Source organism: Eucyclogobius newberryi, unplaced genomic scaffold (assembly GCF_026437365.1).
Source record: "Eucyclogobius newberryi isolate DKJ021-1_F unplaced genomic scaffold, fEucNew1.0.hap1 SCAF_10, whole genome shotgun sequence".
Classification (NCBI taxonomy): Eukaryota; Metazoa; Chordata; class Actinopteri; order Gobiiformes; family Gobiidae; genus Eucyclogobius; species Eucyclogobius newberryi.
Window position 1 is genome coordinate 24462336 of NW_027315724.1, and position 16614 is coordinate 24478949.

At 43.9% G+C, this 16614-nt stretch overlaps 2 protein-coding genes across 2 annotated transcripts; both read right to left on the reverse strand.

Moving 5' to 3' along the window:
• Positions 1-2227: 2227 nt before the first annotated feature.
• Positions 2228-6476, reverse strand: olfcu1 (olfactory receptor C family, u1). The gene is given in 11 exon segments (XM_072458431.1): positions 2228-2584; positions 3081-3161; positions 3226-3698; positions 3784-3907; positions 4056-4152; positions 4224-4422; positions 4473-4878; positions 5033-5233; positions 5301-5453; positions 5707-6055; positions 6445-6476. Coding segments are annotated over 11 exon segments (2457 nt in total). The 5' UTR covers positions 6462-6476.
• A 4721-nt stretch (positions 6477-11197) lies between these two features.
• On the reverse strand, positions 11198-16614 carry LOC140371277 (extracellular calcium-sensing receptor-like). The gene is made up of 8 exons (XM_072458432.1): positions 16487-16614; positions 15918-16212; positions 14971-15260; positions 14442-14737; positions 13160-13362; positions 12845-13066; positions 12643-12766; positions 11198-12105 (listed from the first exon to the last, which is right to left on the reverse strand). The coding sequence occupies exons 1-8, from the start codon at positions 16591-16593 to the stop codon at positions 11210-11212; spliced, it is 2433 nt and encodes an 810-aa protein (XP_072314533.1). The 5' UTR covers positions 16594-16614; the 3' UTR covers positions 11198-11209.

Below are 16614 nucleotides of genomic sequence, written 5' to 3' on the forward strand. Positions count from 1 at the left end.
GTTGCGCTAATAAACAAACGCACGTGTGTGCTGTATCGGTCAGCACGGGGGAGTGCGCATGCGCACTTCCGCCTGCGTTCTCAAGTCGCCGAAAAATCGTCCATACCGCCTTTAACTATTATGTTAAGGGTGTTGCACAACCCTTATTATTATCAAATATACACTTAGGATAGACTACGAAACGTGAAAAAAGCATGTTATGGCACCTTTAAGTACAGAAACATCGTTCGTATTTACTTGTTAATTCCTCTTAATTCTGGGAGAAATTGAAACCTCCCGCTCTGGGGGGGTAATCTCCCTCTTTACTACGCGTCCCCCTGGGATGACAAATAGGTTGAGAAGTATGCCTAAAATGCACCAGAATGCGGGAAATCACATCTGCGACATTCTAAATTTTAAATAGCCCCACCTAAAAAAGAATTCACCAGCCGCCACTGCAACATACACCAATTATCAAACAAACATCCGAGGCAGGTGTGGCAAGATGGGCTGTGGAGGCCTGTGCTGAGAGTTCAGTACACTTACCTGCCGCTCCTCGCTGAGCTGGCAGACTACTTAAACGCAGCCTCCTTCCTCTTCCGGGCCTTGTTTGTTGGCCGCTCCGTCCTCCATTCCCAGGTTATGACAATCCCGCGGCTTCTATTCATCTATTTTCCAAATTCATGAATTAAATTCTTCCTGTAGTGCCGCTGCTGTGCCACAGCTTTACCCAAAGTCCATCCCGGGGCTCAGTCGAATCTCACTGGCAGGTAATGAACGCCCAATACTCCTCATTCATTAAATTCCAATGGTCAAATGCACCTTTTTGCTCCCTAAAACCTGGTCCGTTGCCATGCACCGCAGATCGTGGCGAAAGGTAACCCTAAGCACTACTCCAATCCCAGTAATATTGTTCAACTTCTCAAAACCACTGTCTGTTTGTAGCGCTGCTGTGCGGCTGGCAGCTGGCCAGCGTGGCGCGCGCTGGCGCACGCAGGCTGGCGCACGCAGGCTGGCGCACGCAGGCTGGCGCACGCAGGCTGGCGCACGCAGGCTGGCTCACGCAGGCTGGCGCACGCAGGCTGGCTCACGCAGGCTGGCGCACGCAGGCTGGCGCACGCAGGCTGGCTCACGCAGGCTGGCACACGCAGGCTGGCACACGCAGGCTGGCACACGCAGGCTGGCACACGCAGGCTGGCACACTGGAGCAGCGGGTGTGTAGAGTCCTCCGAATGATCAGTTATGCCAGGGATTATGCGCTGCCCTCAGACATCTCCGGTGTCCAGCGGTGGTCTGCAGCAGCTTGGGGACGCCGCCTCTGCTGTTTTGTTTTGTTCCTCCTTTTGCCATTTTGTGTTTTGTTCATTTGCGCCTTTGTTTTGTCTTTTTGTGTCTTATTTTGATTCGGTCCTGGTTTTGTTTTCTGTTGCGGTCCGCGGTGTCTTGGCACCTCCCTCGTGTCAGGTTACGGCTGGTAATATGGACAGTGGGACTCTGCGCGCACTGTGCACTTTGCCCTGATTTTGGTCTGGCAGGCAATCAGGCCGGGGGTTAGTTTTAGGAAAGTGAGTGAGAAGTGTGTGAATGTGTTTTAGTAAAGATTTTTCACCATAAATGCAACATTAAATCTTCGAAGAAAATATTGTTTTATATTTTTATACTATTGTTGAATAAAGACTATGTAAATTATTTGCTTGCCTGTTTGGGAAATCTGTTTGCAATCGTTGTTGCAACAAATACAAACTGATTCATCCACGACTCGGCCGCTACACAGGGTTAACAAAAAGAAAAGGAATTGAATTAGTTGTCCATTGTGTCTAATGTGAAGAGTCACCGTCGTAACTGTAACGGATGCTTTGAGTAAATGGAAATAAAGTGTACACTATTTATGTTTTGTTTTTGTGATAGTTTACTGGATTTGATCAAAATCTCATCCATCCTCTCTTTTGACTTTCTTTCAAGGTTGACACAGATGAACTCTGTCTCAAGTATCCAGGGCTTTAAATATTCAACTGACTTTTAGCTATTACAGCTGTTAATTATTCTGACACCGGCTGGGACCAGATGAAGCCCCTAAAGTCATACATTTATATTAAAGTTAACGTCCAGTCACAAAAGTTTTCAGAATGCTTCGATTAAAAATAAAATGGTCAAAGCAGAGGTATCCACAAAAGATTTATTGTACATGCATTTAGATCTAATTGCAGTTCTTTCCTACCAGTGTTAAACTATACAAATAAATGAGAACTCATTTTACAAATATTCCAGTCATATTTTTCTTGACATTTTTTTCAGGCCGGAATAGAATGATGTAACATTTGGGCATAAATATGCAAACCAACAACCCAAAACTTGAAGCTAAGATAGCAAAAATCTCTACTGCCACTGTAAATTTCCCTGGGGAGCTGACATAAGCTGGGATAAAACAGAGCCACACAGCCCAGAAGATAAGCATACTGAACGAGATTAGTTTAGCCTCATTGAAAGTGTCCGGCAATTTTCGCCCAAGGAACGCCAGCAGGAGACAGAAAAAAGCCAGGAGTCCAATGTAGCCCAAAACCAAGTAGAATCCAGGTGACCAGGGTTCTCTACACTCCAGAACGATCTAGAAAAGGGATTTGAAAAGCATAAGTGTCAACTAAGCAGTAAATTACATTTGAAGTTTCCAAACTGGAGCCACAAGTTTACTCACCTGAGTGCAGGCCACTACAGGGTTAGTGCGCTTATGGCAACCAAAGAGACCAGGAATGTCGATAGCAATTTGCGGTCAATGCTAACATTTTACAACGCAATGTTTACCCATGCAGTCTTTTACAACCTCAAATTCTAAAATGTATAATCACACAGTGATACCACAGCATGTCCTTGCACTCTGGTGACACAGAGCTGACAAAAAAAATATTCACTGTCATTCTTTCAGGCCATTGACTTTCATGCCAGAGAACAAGATGGGTTGCATCTTGTTCTCTGGCAGGACGTAATTGCTTTTTATCTTAGCAATTACGTCCTGTTCAAATTTTCTTTTATATTATTGGTTACGCTGTGGCTAAATTACGATTGATGCTTCCAACCAAAGGGTTATAATCAAATATGAAATGTACCTTTCCAGTTGTAGGTTGGTAATCTGGATTTCTGAATGGAAAAGGAGGTGCTGCTATAAGCCAGCCAGCACATAGACAAACCTGAAAAAGAACAAAACAGAGACAGTTTTGTCAAAAGAGCAGAAAAGTCAATGATGTTTCTTACCTGTGGAACAGTGGTGCACATTATAAGAATTCTCTGCTGGATGGGCCCAAACAGCCTGACAGTTTTGGAGTGGGGTGTGTTAGTCCGAAAGGCCAGAAGTACCACAATGGTCTTAACCAAGAGACAAGAGAGACAGAGGACAAAGCTGACCCCAAACGCTGCCTGTCTGAGTCGGCATGTCCACACCGACGGTTGACCAATGAACACCAGGGAACACAAGAAGCACAGTTTGAGTGATGCAAGAAGCAAGAAACTGATCTCGGAGTTGTTGGCCTTGACAATGGGTGTGGAGCGGAAACAGTGGAAGACAGTGGTGATTACAGCAGTGAGGGACACCCCCAGTAATGTCAACGTGACCAAGATGATGCCCATAGTGTCAGAGTAAGACAGGAACTCTTCCACACCCGCAACACATTTGACTTTGTCCTTGTCAGACCAGTAGAACTGAGGGCATTTAGTGCATTCAGTTGATCCTATTAAACGCAAAAAACATCATGTGATACAAAACCCTAAATTTGTGTTTTAGTGACATTTTAAAAGTCAAGGTCACTATTTCACCTGATTGGTTGCTGATCTCTCCGTCGCCACAAGGCAAACAGTCAAAGCAACATGGTGGCTGCCCCTTACGTGAGGCCTTCCTGGTGCCTGGGGGGCAGGGTGCACTGCACTGGGACAGGGGCACCTGCATAAAATACACCAAACAAAACATCAAAAAAATCCTTGGACTTGATAAAAAAAACAGCATTTATTATTACTATTTGTTCTATATGTCCTGTTAACTTCACAAATATTTGACTTAAATGTATTTATCAATGATCAAAGTAACTTACTTGTCTCAGTCCTGTTGTCCATGTAATATTGCTTTGTTCCATGTGCAGTTGTTGCCCCAGAGGAGCTGAACCATCATAACTTCCCACTTTAATTAATCTTCATAGAGCATACATTTGGATTATTTTAATTCTCATAATTCAAGTCATTGAAATGTATTGTCATTTTACCTTATTTTCTCCTCCCTGTCCGTCTGCCAGTTGATAATGTCATACAGTGGTACTGGCTCTCCATTGGAATCAAAATAAACTTTTTCCCCAAACTGATCAGTGAAGTTGACTTTTTTAAGATGGTATAATAACTGTCAAAGAAACAAATAAGACATGTAACTGCAGCTGGGATTTTTTTTTTTTTCATGCTTTGACTTACCTCCGTTGAGGTAAATGCTCTGAGCTCACAGGTTCCTTTCAGTGCATCACATTTGAAGAGTCGGTGCAGAGCGTGGCTGATTGCATAGGCGGCTTTGTAAACATTATAGGAGATTCTGACCTGAGAGACTTCTGTGTAACTACTGTCAGTGCCACTAACATTCTCAAAACCTGAGCACTCCCTCTTTACAGTATCAACGCTCTCATCATTAGTGCTAAAATTTAGCCTACAATCAAAAAGCTCTTCCCAGAACATGTTGACTAATTCCATCCCTTCTTGTGAAGAGGGCCGGACACTTTGCAGAAACTCTTTTAGTCTTGGAATATAAACACCAGGAAAAGAGAAGCCCACAGTTCCCTCCAGTAGACCCTGGAATTTTGCTGAAGTGAGCAGACTGGCTGTTACCCATGCTTCACTTGCCACCCACTGAATTCCTGTCACGTTCCTCTCTGACAACTGCAAACAGCAGATTTAAACAAATGATTTACATTTTTCAAAACATGTAAAACAAAAATGTTTTATATTCTCACAAAACACCTTACACGTGCTGAGTTCACCATTTAGCAACTTAAAAATAAAGAACAGATGCAGACTGTTTGCAGTAGTTTACCTCTGAGAACAGCGCCACCAGCTGGCCTTCAGTCGCAAACACCACCACGACTCGGGCTGTGGAGGTTTGCAGCCTGGCTGCCATACTCTTAATCTGAGCAACAGATGGTGATTTAGGGATAGTGACATGGAAAGCCACGCATCCTCCATGCTTACTGAACTCATGTGTAAAAGCCTGAATGCCATACTGGCTGTAGTCATCCTGCAAAAACACATACAAATTATTATTGTTTACTTAGTTGACAAATGTGGTACAGTAGTTGTCTTACTGTGGTTCCAATAGTGCCAACCCAGTTCCAGCCGAAGAAAGTGACCAGCTGTACCAGACCTCCAACTTGGAAGAGGTCACTTGGCACTGTGCGCAAAAATGATGGATACATTTTTTTGTTGGTAAGACATGTGCATGTGGCAAAGTAACTAACCTACAGATTTAAGAGAAAGAAAGAGAGATCAGTTGTGTTCTTTGAAAACAGTGAGAAAATTATGAGATCAACAGTCAAAAAACATTTGGCAATCTCTAGCACGTTGAAAGCCAAAAACATCACCTTGTAATATTACTTTTTTTAAACAGAGACCATATTAAAATTCTTGTTTTAAAAAAGTAATAAGAAAAGGTGTATGTTTTTGGCCCTAAACATAGACATACAACTACAGTTAGAGGCATTTGGCGCTCACCAGGGGGATGTTAAAGGGGCCCACAGTGTGTGCCACAGCTCTGGTGGGAGTAGACGATGCCAGTCCTATCACTGCAGACACAGGTGAACCAGCCGAGCAGCCAAGCCAAGAGCTTTCTGCCATTACACTGCCACCAAAAACACGCTGGTAGACTTTTTCATTTTCAATCGTTTTTTCTTCAGTTTGCGAGAGTAAAGCGAGCCCTGCCTGCAGGCTGGTGGAGACTTGGTCACAGCAGTCCATAATCCGATAACCCAGTTTTAACCCAGGCAGTAAACTCAAGTCTCTGTTGATTTCCTTCACTGCAAACACCATGGTCATCATCCATCTGAAAGCCCTGAAATCAAAGCTGAACAATGCAGACAATCTGTTAAAAAAAACATTGCATAACAATTTGAATATGATGGAAATAGCAGATGATTGAGCTGATGAAAAATAGTCACACTTGGTCTAATAACAGAAATGTTCATGAACACAAAATGTCCCTATTAAAATACATTTTTCTTTGCAAATATTATTTTTACCAAACATTTACATATCTTAAATATACAGTTTTAGAAACATTTCAAGAACATTCAAGTTAAACTGTGAAGCATTGCATCGCAGTTGTAACTCAATGATCTAAATTTTCTTAAGTTGCTGGTTGGGTTTAAATCTACAGTATTAGTATAAAAAAAAACATTTTTATTCTTTGGCAATCAAACCTATACCTAACACAATTGTTTAAAGTCCACAGACCCACTGCATGCTTTCATTTGTGGTTTACTGCTGTAGTTCTTCTCTGGCTCCGGAGCCAAATAATGCAGAGGGAAGAGTCCTCCGATTATGACATGTCCATCCGACTGTAGCGCTAAAAGCTCATTGTCAAAAACCGCCTTACAGGATCTGTTTGCGGCTTCAAATTTATAATCACCAGATAGAACAAACTGAAAAAACAATGAAAATTGAATTACAAAAGAAAAAGAAAAAAATAGTCTACTGCACGTTACTGCCGCCATAGGACCCATGTGAGGATGTGGTCTGTGTGCAGTGAATCTTTGTCATTTAGTAATCATTCATCAGCACTCCTCACCACTAAATCAACCAATCAACATCAAGCACATTCTTAGTATGCGCTGATGTAATTAATATTAACAATGTAGAGGCACAGCACCTTCCTGTCAAATGTGAACAGTTTGATATTTAAGGTAAATACTAAATACATGAATAATTACACGCAAATGTTTGATTAAAATACATTTAAAAAAATTATTGTCAGACTTTAATAATAATAACAATAATTAAAGGCCTTCGCCCCCCTTGCTACCACGGGGGGGGGGGGTTAAGTATCAGCTTCAAAATTTATAAAATTTCATTGCTCATGGGTTTTGGGTTTTGTGGCCAAATTTGAAGTGTTTTCAATGAAAACTGTAGGAGGAGATGCCAAAAGTACGACCAGGTGCACTTTTGTCAGCACCGTGTTTGATCCAATATCGCTGACTTCCTACATGAGGGCGGGGTCATAATATATTTTTTTACATGTCTTTACATGAAAATGTAGAAAAAGGTTCAATTGTAGTCATCTGGACTCAGTTTAGAAAAAGCTAGACATTTCGACTCTCTCTCTGGGCCTACAAATGATAAGATAAGATAATCCTTTATTGTCCCACATGGGGAAATTTCATTGATGCAATGCATCAATGAGGAAAAGGACAGATCACTTGATCACTTATATGAAGATCTCCTATAAACAAAAACTCCTATTTACAAAACCTCCCATTTCCCAACATGGGAAAAAATAATAAAGATAAAAATAAATAAATACATAAATACCATTGCATGTGATCACGACAGTAATTGCACATGCATATGTGTTACGACGGCACATGGATTGCACATGAATTTCACAGTAATTGCACATGAATCACGACAGTAATTGCACATATGACGGAATTGCACATGGTTAGGTCAGTATTGCGAGTGTTCAGGACTAACAGTGTTTGTTATAAAGTTTGACAGCAGCAGGAAGGAAAGATCTGCGAAACCTTTCCTTCACACAGCGAGGGTGAATCAGTCTCTCACTGAAGCTGCTCTTCAGAGTGGACAGAGTGTCCCGCATGGGGTGGCACTCATGGTCAAGCATAGATGTGAATCTAGCCAGGACCCTTCTGTTCCCCACCTCCTGCACCGAGTCCAGAGCGCAGCCCAGGACGGAGCTGGACTTCTTGATGACTCTGTCCAGCCTCCTCCTCTCCCTCTCTGTGATGCTGCTGCTCCAGCAGGCCACACCGTACAGGAGCTGATGCCACCACAGAGTCGTAGATGGTCTTCAGGAGTGGCCCTGTCACTCCAAAAGACCTGAGTCTCCTCAGGAGGTAGAGCCGACTCTGGCTCTTCCTGTACTGTGCTTCTGTGTTATGAGTCCAGTCCAGTTTGTGGTTCAGGTGAACACCAGGTACTTGTATGAGTCCACTCTCTCAATGTCCCGTCACTGGATGTTCACTGGTAAGGGGGCAGTGGGGTGGCATCTGCGGAAGTACACCACCATCTCCTTGGTCTTCCACGCGTTGCTGAGGAGGTGGTTCCGCTGACACCAGTCCACAAAATCCTGCGCCAGTCCCCTGTACTCCGCATCATCGTCGTCCGTGATGAGTCCGATGATGGCAGAGTCATCAGAGAACTTCTGCAGGACACAGCTGTCCGTGTCATGTCTGAAGTCTGCAGTGTAGAGGGTGAAGAGAAAGGGCGCGAGGACAGTGCCCTGGGGCGCCCGCACACTGCAGGTCCGAGTGTCAGACACACAGTCCCGTGCTCTCACAAACTGGGGTCGGTCCGTGAGGTAGTCCAGGATCCACTCTGCCAGGTCATACTCCACACCAACCATCTCCAGCTTGTCCCTCAGGAGCAGCGGCTGGATGGTGTTGAAGGCGCTGGAGAAATCGAAGAACAGGATCCTCACAGAGCTGCCAGGCTTCTCCAGGTGAGAGAGAGAGAGAGCGGTGCAGCAGGGAGATGACGGCGTCCTCCACTCCGATGCCAGGCCGATATGCAAACTGCAGCGGGTCCATGGCTGAGCTCACGGTGGAGCCTAGGTGGTCCAGGACCAGCCGCTTCATTGTCTTCATCAGGTGGGACGTGAGATCCACCGGCCTGAAGCTGTTGAGGTCTTTGGCGCGCGGTGTCTTGGGCACAGGTACCAGACAGGAGGTCTTCCAGACCTGTGGTACCACCCTCAGCTTCAGGCTCATGTTGAAGACATGCTCCATAACTCCACACAGTTCATTTGCGCAGGACTTAAGGAGCCTGGGGCTGATCCCGTCAGGTCCTGCTGCCTTCCTCACTTTAATCCTCTTCAGCTCACTCCTCACCTGTGCTGCTGTGACAGTCAGTGGTTGGCAGGGGGACTGTGTGCTGGGGGGATGGGTGAGTCCAGGTGAACTGGGGAGCTGATGGTCTGGGGCAGAGAAGTGAAGAGGAACAGATGCAGGGCATTGTCCAGCTGTGGAAGAGGGAGCATGCAGCTGTGCAAGGGGAGGGGTGGGTGACCGATCAAATCTCAAGAAGTGAGCATTTAAATCATTCACCCATTGTAGATCCCCCTCTGTCTGGGCAGGGGGGATTTTGAAGCCCGAGATGGTTTTCAGGCTTCTCCACACTCCCTGAATGTTCTTCTGCTGCAGCTGCTCCTCCATCCTCCTCTTGTAGCCGGCTTCAGCCTGCCTGATCTTCCTCCTCAGCTCCTTCTGCACAGTCCTCAGCTCCTCCTTGTTCCCTGACCTGAAGGCTCTCTTCTTCTCCTTCAGCAGAGCCTTCAGTTCACAGTTAATCCACGGCTTGTTGTTTGGAAAACACTGCACCGTCCGGGAGGGAACAATGTTCTCAAAACAGAAGTTGATGTAGTCCGTGATGCACTCTGTGATGGTGTTGATGTCCTCCCCATGGGGGCCATAAAGCTCAGTCCAGACAGTGGTGCTGAAGCAGTCCCTCAGAGCCTCCTCGCTCTCAGCAGACCACATCCTCACCTCACGGGACACCACAGGCTGCCTGCGCACGATGGGTTCATACACAGGCCTCAGATGTACAAGGTTGTGGTACGAGCTGCCCAGGGGAGGGAGGGGGGAAGAAGAATAAGCCTCTTTGGTGTTGGCAAAAAACAAGGCCAATGTTCTATTGTCTCTGGTAGGGCAGGTAACATACTGGGTTTGTTGGTAGAACAGAAGAGTGAGAAGCGTGGTTAAAGTCACCAGAGACGAGGAAGAGAGCCTGTGGGTGCTGTGTTTGCAGCCTACAAGTGCAGGAGAGCAGTGCTTCACAAGCATATTCAGCATTGGCAGACGGGGCCACATAGACTGCGATCAAAATCCCATGTGAGAACTCCCGGGGCAGATTATATGGCCTCATGCCAATAGCCAATAGTTCAATATCCCTGTTACGTAGCTGCTCCCGCACTGTGCAGTGTTCGGGTTTGCACCAGCTCGTGTTCACATACACAGCCAGACCTCCACCTCTTTTCTTCCCGCATTCTCTCGTTCTGTCCGCCCGCAGCAGATGAAAATTGTCCAAACCTACAATAGAGTCTGGCATTTCTGCTGTTAACCAGGTCTCTGTGAAAATCAAGACGCTGCTGTCCCTATAAATCCTCTGGGACCGCATGAGGCTCGCTATTTCCGTCATTTTATTTTGAAGGGACCTCACGTTACCCATGACTACGGCGGGAACCGGCTTTCTGTTTCCTTATCTCTTCTCTCGGAGTTCACGTCCAGCCCTTCTGCTTCTCTGCGATTTCCTTAGGATGTCCGCCGGGATAACGCGACGATCTCCGAGTAAGACGACGGTACTCCGCAGTTTCATGAGTTCTTCCTTTGTGTAAACACGGACCGGTGCCGGCCGGGGGGCGCGGGGGGGCCGGGGGGGCTCAGAGCTAGGGCACATCGCGACGACACGACGAAAACACTCAATAATCCAGCCGAAACAAAGTCAAAATAAGTTGAATTAAAGCGATTCCAGTGCATGTCCCGATCGTTCATGAAGTTCCTCTTTTATATAAACGTGTACCGCGGCATATCGTACGTTAGGGGCGGCCGGAGGGCGCGGGGGGGGGGCAGGGGCTAGCTCGGAGCTAGCTCACATCACAACGACGTGACGAAAACACTCAATAATCCAGCCAAACAAAGTCAAAAACAGTTAAAAATGATTCCAGCGCGTGTCCCTATCAACAAGTAAAGTAGAAAAAAATATTTACAAAATACAGAAGATAAAGCACAATAAGTGTGAAAAAAGTGTGAGAAAAGAGCGGAGCGTTTACACAGGGCTGCCAGCTGTACCGGCGCCTTTGTGACGTATGTAATAAGTGTGTAATAATAATATTATGAAAAGTTTTATTATTATAAGTATAGTCAAATTAGACAGGATGTTTAGGTTTTTGGGCAAAATAAAAAATGAGATACACACAAGACTTTCTGTCTTTAAAACTTTATTGTACATATTGCTGACAAATTATTTACAGTTATTTGCATATTGGTAACTATTTACTCATTAAATATTTCTTTGTGTTCTTCTCTGGCTTGAATAGAATAATGTAACATCTAGGGAGAAAAAGACAAAAAAACAATCCAAAACTGGAAGCCAGAATAGCAAATATCTCCACGGCAACCGTAAACTTTCCTGGAGAGCTGACATAAGCTGGGATGAAAGTGATCCAGACTGCACAGAAGATCAACATGCTGAAGGTGATGAACTTGGCCTCATTGAAGTTATCGGGCAGTTTACGAGCCAAGAACGCCAACACAAAACACAACAGAGCCAACAGGCCTATGTATCCAAGAACTGCCCAGAAACCTATAGCTGAACCTAAAGCACATTCTAATATGATCCTGTCTTTGTACGTGGTTAAGTTATTTATGGGAAAAGGCGGATTCACAACTAACCAAATTATACAAATCAAAACTTGTATTAGCGTGAATGAGGCAACTGTCAGTCGTTGCTGTGAAGGCCCGAACCATTTCATAACATTACTGCCTGGAAGTGTGGCTCTGAAGGCTATCAACACCACTATCGTCTTCCCCAGAACGCAAGAGATACAGAGGACAAAGGTGATGCCGAACGCAGTGTGGCGCAGCATGCAGGACCACTCAGAGGGAGCCCCAATAAAAGTCAGCGAGCATAAAAAGCATAGAGTGAGTGAGAGAAGCAGCCAAAAGCTTAATTCTGAGTTGTTGGCTTTGACTATTGGGGTGTTCCTATCCTGGAAGAACACTGTGGCTGTGAGGATAGCCAAGCAAGCTCCGCCCACTGAGAACACAATCAGGATGATGCCCAGGTTCTCGCTAAAAGACAAGAACTCCACTGATTTGGGTAAACAGGAATCTCTTTTGGGGTTTGGCCAGGATTCCTCTGGACAGTGATGGCAATTAGGTGAATCTAAAACAGAAAGATTGTGTTATTATTATGTGTGAAAGTGCTGTTTAGCTACCAATTTATAATTACAACACCTAATTTGATTTAATAAAGCATGAAACAAAGATATATATAAAAGACGTTTTAAAATATCATCAGAAGGTTCAACATTTCAGAGTGAAAGCAAAAGGAAGTAGACAATTAAAACAATTCTGTGATTAACTGAAATCAGATGTAAATGCTAAATGTTTTAGTTCAAAAGTATTCGGAGCAAAAATAATTAAGCAACCCTTTTGGGTTCCAGGGTAGAAATGTCAGTCAGCTTGCTTTTCCATTAGGATGGAATCTACTGAGAGTTACAAAAAGTACATTTGTTGTAAAAACATGTAATATAATATATTATCCTTAGATAAAAATGAAAAATTATTGTGAGGTCAACATATTTGACCTTGTTTATTCAAAATCTGGATTTTCCTTTCATCAAAAGTTCTAATTGTCATATCATCTTAATAAATAAACAACTAATGTTAAATAAAATAGTAAATGTCTTTGTGTCATTACCTGTAATGTTGCTTATTTCACCTTCAGGACATGCGATGCAGTCATAGCAACAGATAGGTTTGCCTTTGTGGAGAACTTTACGGGTTCCAGGGACACAACTCTGACTGCACACTGACATTGGAACCTGCAGGAACAAATATGATTACTTTTTTAATAGAAACACTCCAAACAAATCTCTTTGCTTTCCGCATGCACCACTTACCTGTGTGGTCCCTTGCATCCATTGCAAGACCTTCTGAATCCTAAACTCCTGGCCCTTTGGTTGAGACGCATCAAAATGCCCAACTGTCACCAGCCGAACAGGGCCTTGGTTAGTTGTTTGCCAGTTCACCAGCTCATATGTGGCCACTGGATCCCCATTGGCATCAAACGACACTGTGTACCCATTCAGAGAAAAATTTACTTTCTTAAGCTGCGCAAATACCTGAAAAACAAACGGAGAAATTCAAAACCTACAACTAAACCTATTTGCCAGATAAGAATAATAAAGACTTATTCAACTTAACTTGTGACTGACCTGTGTGGACTGCAGAGGTATAAAAGGGTGTGGCTGACAGGTGGTATTCTGTGGGCAGACTGCGCTGTGAATGGCATATGCAACAGCATACACAGCCTTGTAGACCATGTTAGTGATGCGCAGCTGGGACGTGTCTGTGTATGGGTTCTGAATATTCACCAAGTCTTCACTCCCATCACACACCGTATCATCTGGGCGAGCATCTAAAACACAATACATTTACTATACTTATATCAAAGGTCTCAAAGGAGGTCGTCTTAACTTGGACATTTGCAGTCCAGTCTCAAAACTCAGCACTTTGCATGTGCGGTCTTTCTAATATGAGCCAAAAGGAGATCTGGCCTCAAAAGGGAAAGATTCTCACTTAAGTCAGCAGGTTTGAGGAAGTTTGGGTTTTGTCCGTACTTACTGGGGCTACCAGAAGTATGTCCCAGTTCTTAAAGCTGTCAAAGAAACTAGAATTTATACTGCACAAGGAGTTAACCCTGAAACTTGTTTATAATTTTGGGTGTGTAATTGCTTAATTGCTTAATTGCTTTACTTGAAATTGAAATGATTTGTGAACCTTGGTAGTAACTAATGTGGCAGGATAGCCTGCAGGTGGGCCCCTGCCACTGCTTAGACACCCCTGATAGGTGGATCGATCCAGAGTAGCTCCATAAATTAGCGTCTGGCGACGTCAGTCGCCCTCTGACCTCACACACTTCCTGGTTGCTCCACATTTCTCCACAGTCCAGGTATTTTAGCTGTAGTATAATTTGAATGAGATAACCCTGTATGAAATGTAGCTAGTGTCAATATTTAGTGTGCCGCGGTGCTACCATGGGCCCCCGTGGTGTGCAACCTCTGGGATGTACTGCGTGCTGTTGCCCGGCGGCTACTGCGGCGTAAAGCCTCGCTGTCCAAGCACTAGCTGCGCCGTGTTACATCGGAGAAGACCCTGTCTTGCCTTTCTGTGAACCCTTTTTGTGAACTCTCGTCTTACAGCTTGTCTCAAAGCGCATGAACTGAATGGACTAACTATGGAAACTTCGAACTGTGAAACCATTCATGATTTTATTAATAAATGACCAGTATTATCATTTAAACTTTGCCTCCGTCGTCCAACAACGAACGTGCCTTAAATTGGTCCTGAGCCAAAATCTCAGGTGGCATTTTTGGTGATTTGTTTATGTAAAAAGCTACAGAGTAAAATAGTGAATTCGCCAGTCCCCATTGCTAAACACAGATCAATTTATACTTTGTGTTGGTGTCTATTACTGCCGTGTATGAATGTTCTCACTTGTCGGCATCCTGCACTTGAACGCCTCCTCCCAGAACTCGCTCAGCAGTGGAGAGGCACTCACTGTGATGAAGGGCAGGTCTAATAAGAACGTCTCCAGACCTGGGATCACAGACTGTTGGATGCCTAGTCCCAGAGCGCTCACACAGGAGCTGAAGCGGAGCAAGTCGGGGTGTGTCACCCAGGCCTCACTGCCCACCCACTGCCGGTATGGAACAGGCTCCTGACACAGCTCCTGCAGCAGAATCCGCATGTCTCCAGACGCTGCGAAGGCCACAACTACTGTCGCAGTGGAACTAGAAGATTGTAAAATTAAGATGATGTATAAAAAGGTAGTATAGTCTTGTGAAGTGTCATTGTAAGGAACATATGGAATTTCTTTGAGAACGGCTGCTTTGTACATTGTCATTGTGATTTCCACTTGCATTCGAAATTGTGATTAAAATATATTTGAATTTTACGCAAATACTCATTTTAGGAGGTAAAAATAAGTTGAACATTGTTGCTCATCTAATCGGTTGCACCATACCTGCGTATGACTTGTGCCACTTTCTGGATTCGACTGCGAGAGTTCGTTCTATAGAAAGCCTCAGAGTATTCCACACAGATGCCCTCCCTCTGTGCTGCAGACAAGAAAGATGCCATGCCATTGTTCCCATAGTCGGAGTCTGAATAGACGGTGCCTATCCAGGTCCATCCGAACTGTTTGACCAGTCTGACCAGAGCATCAGCCTGGAACTTGTCACTGGGAATTGTCCGGAAGAAGCTGGGATACTGCTGTTTGTCAGACAGGCAGGCACACGTGGCAAAGTGACTGACCTGGAAAGGTATAATGTGTTATAAAAGCATGTGATTTAGAGTTGAACTAAAAATGAGACTTTTGCACAAAATCAAATCATATCACATGATGTCAAAAATAGAAACAGAAATCATAATTAAAATAATATTCTTCTTTTTTTGCTCTCAGCGAATGATGGAACAAGCTTAAAATTGTATGAGCTCCATTGCTGGGATTCAGATTACATCACAACATTCTATAGGGCAGTAATATTTCATATAGTTGGAGGCAACTGAAATAAATATGGTTAAAATGACCATTTTTCCTATGTTATAGTGAGTTCTAGAGTCTAGCCACTAATAGAAATAATCAGGTTCAATATTTGTGAATTCATTTTTAGGATATTTAATGACAAAATACAATGTAATAAATAGGATCTCACCCAATTGAGACTATTATGAATGATCTAAATTGTTTATGATTTTACTGAGAAATATACATACTTATTTCTTATAAAAATACTTGCTTATTACTTATACTTACTTACTAAGAAAGTATAAGTAATATACTTATTATATTCTCTTAGATTATACTTATAATAGTATAATCTAAGAGTATATAATGAGATTTAAAAACAAAACTAAATGTTTAGGCCTACATTGTTCATCATTTGTCCTGACTAAAATATGAATACAAACTTGAGGTATGTTGAATGGCCCTACGACCCGGGACATGCTGATAGACGGCGTGGAGCCAGATTCCCCCACAATGCCCATCACCATCCCGGACTGAGAGCAGCGCTGGTCTGGGTGGTACTCTGGGGCATGTCCGTTGACGAGCTGGAAGGCCGCCTGCACAGCTACAGAGACAGACCCACAGGAGTCGTGGATCTGGTACCCCAGGGTTACTCCAGGCAACAGGACAGAACTGTTGTTGATCTCTGCGATAGCAAAGGTCATGGCTCGGGCAAAACGCAGCTCACGGTAATCGACACTGTAAGAATACACAGAAGGGTCTAGTCAGATCAGTAACAAGCATGGTTACACGTTTTTAAAATATCCAAAGCATAGAAACATTATTATTAGGTTTTTACTTTCTAATTACTTCAATATTATTATCAAATAGCTTATTTTGTGAGACATCATTTTGAGACACAACAACTCTTATGTTTTCAAGATTTCTGCATACAACTCAACATCAATACATAATTCCCCATGCGTCTTGCACATAAACTCATCAGACATAAAAAAGTAGAAGGTAAATTCACCGTCCTGAGCACCGCAGCGGTTCAGGCTTTCTTGTATAGTTGTGAATGACAGTGTGCATGGTATTGTGAAGAGAAAAAACTCCTCCAATGATGTAGTCCCCCTCCATGGAGAATGCCGGGGCCCGTGC

Excerpts from the sequence above, each read along its gene's own strand:
- LOC140371277 (XM_072458432.1), bottom strand. The coding sequence starts at position 16,593 with ATGGAGGGGGACTACATCATTGGAGGAGTTTTTTCTCTTCACAATACC. Across the intron at positions 13,067-13,159 it reads TACCTCTGCAGTCCACACAG|GTATTTGCGCAGCTTAAGAA; the intron begins GTCAGTCACAAG and ends TTTGTTTTTCAG. Across the intron at positions 12,767-12,844 it reads GGATGCAAGGGACCACACAG|GTTCCAATGTCAGTGTGCAG; the intron begins GTAAGTGGTGCA and ends TTGTTCCTGCAG.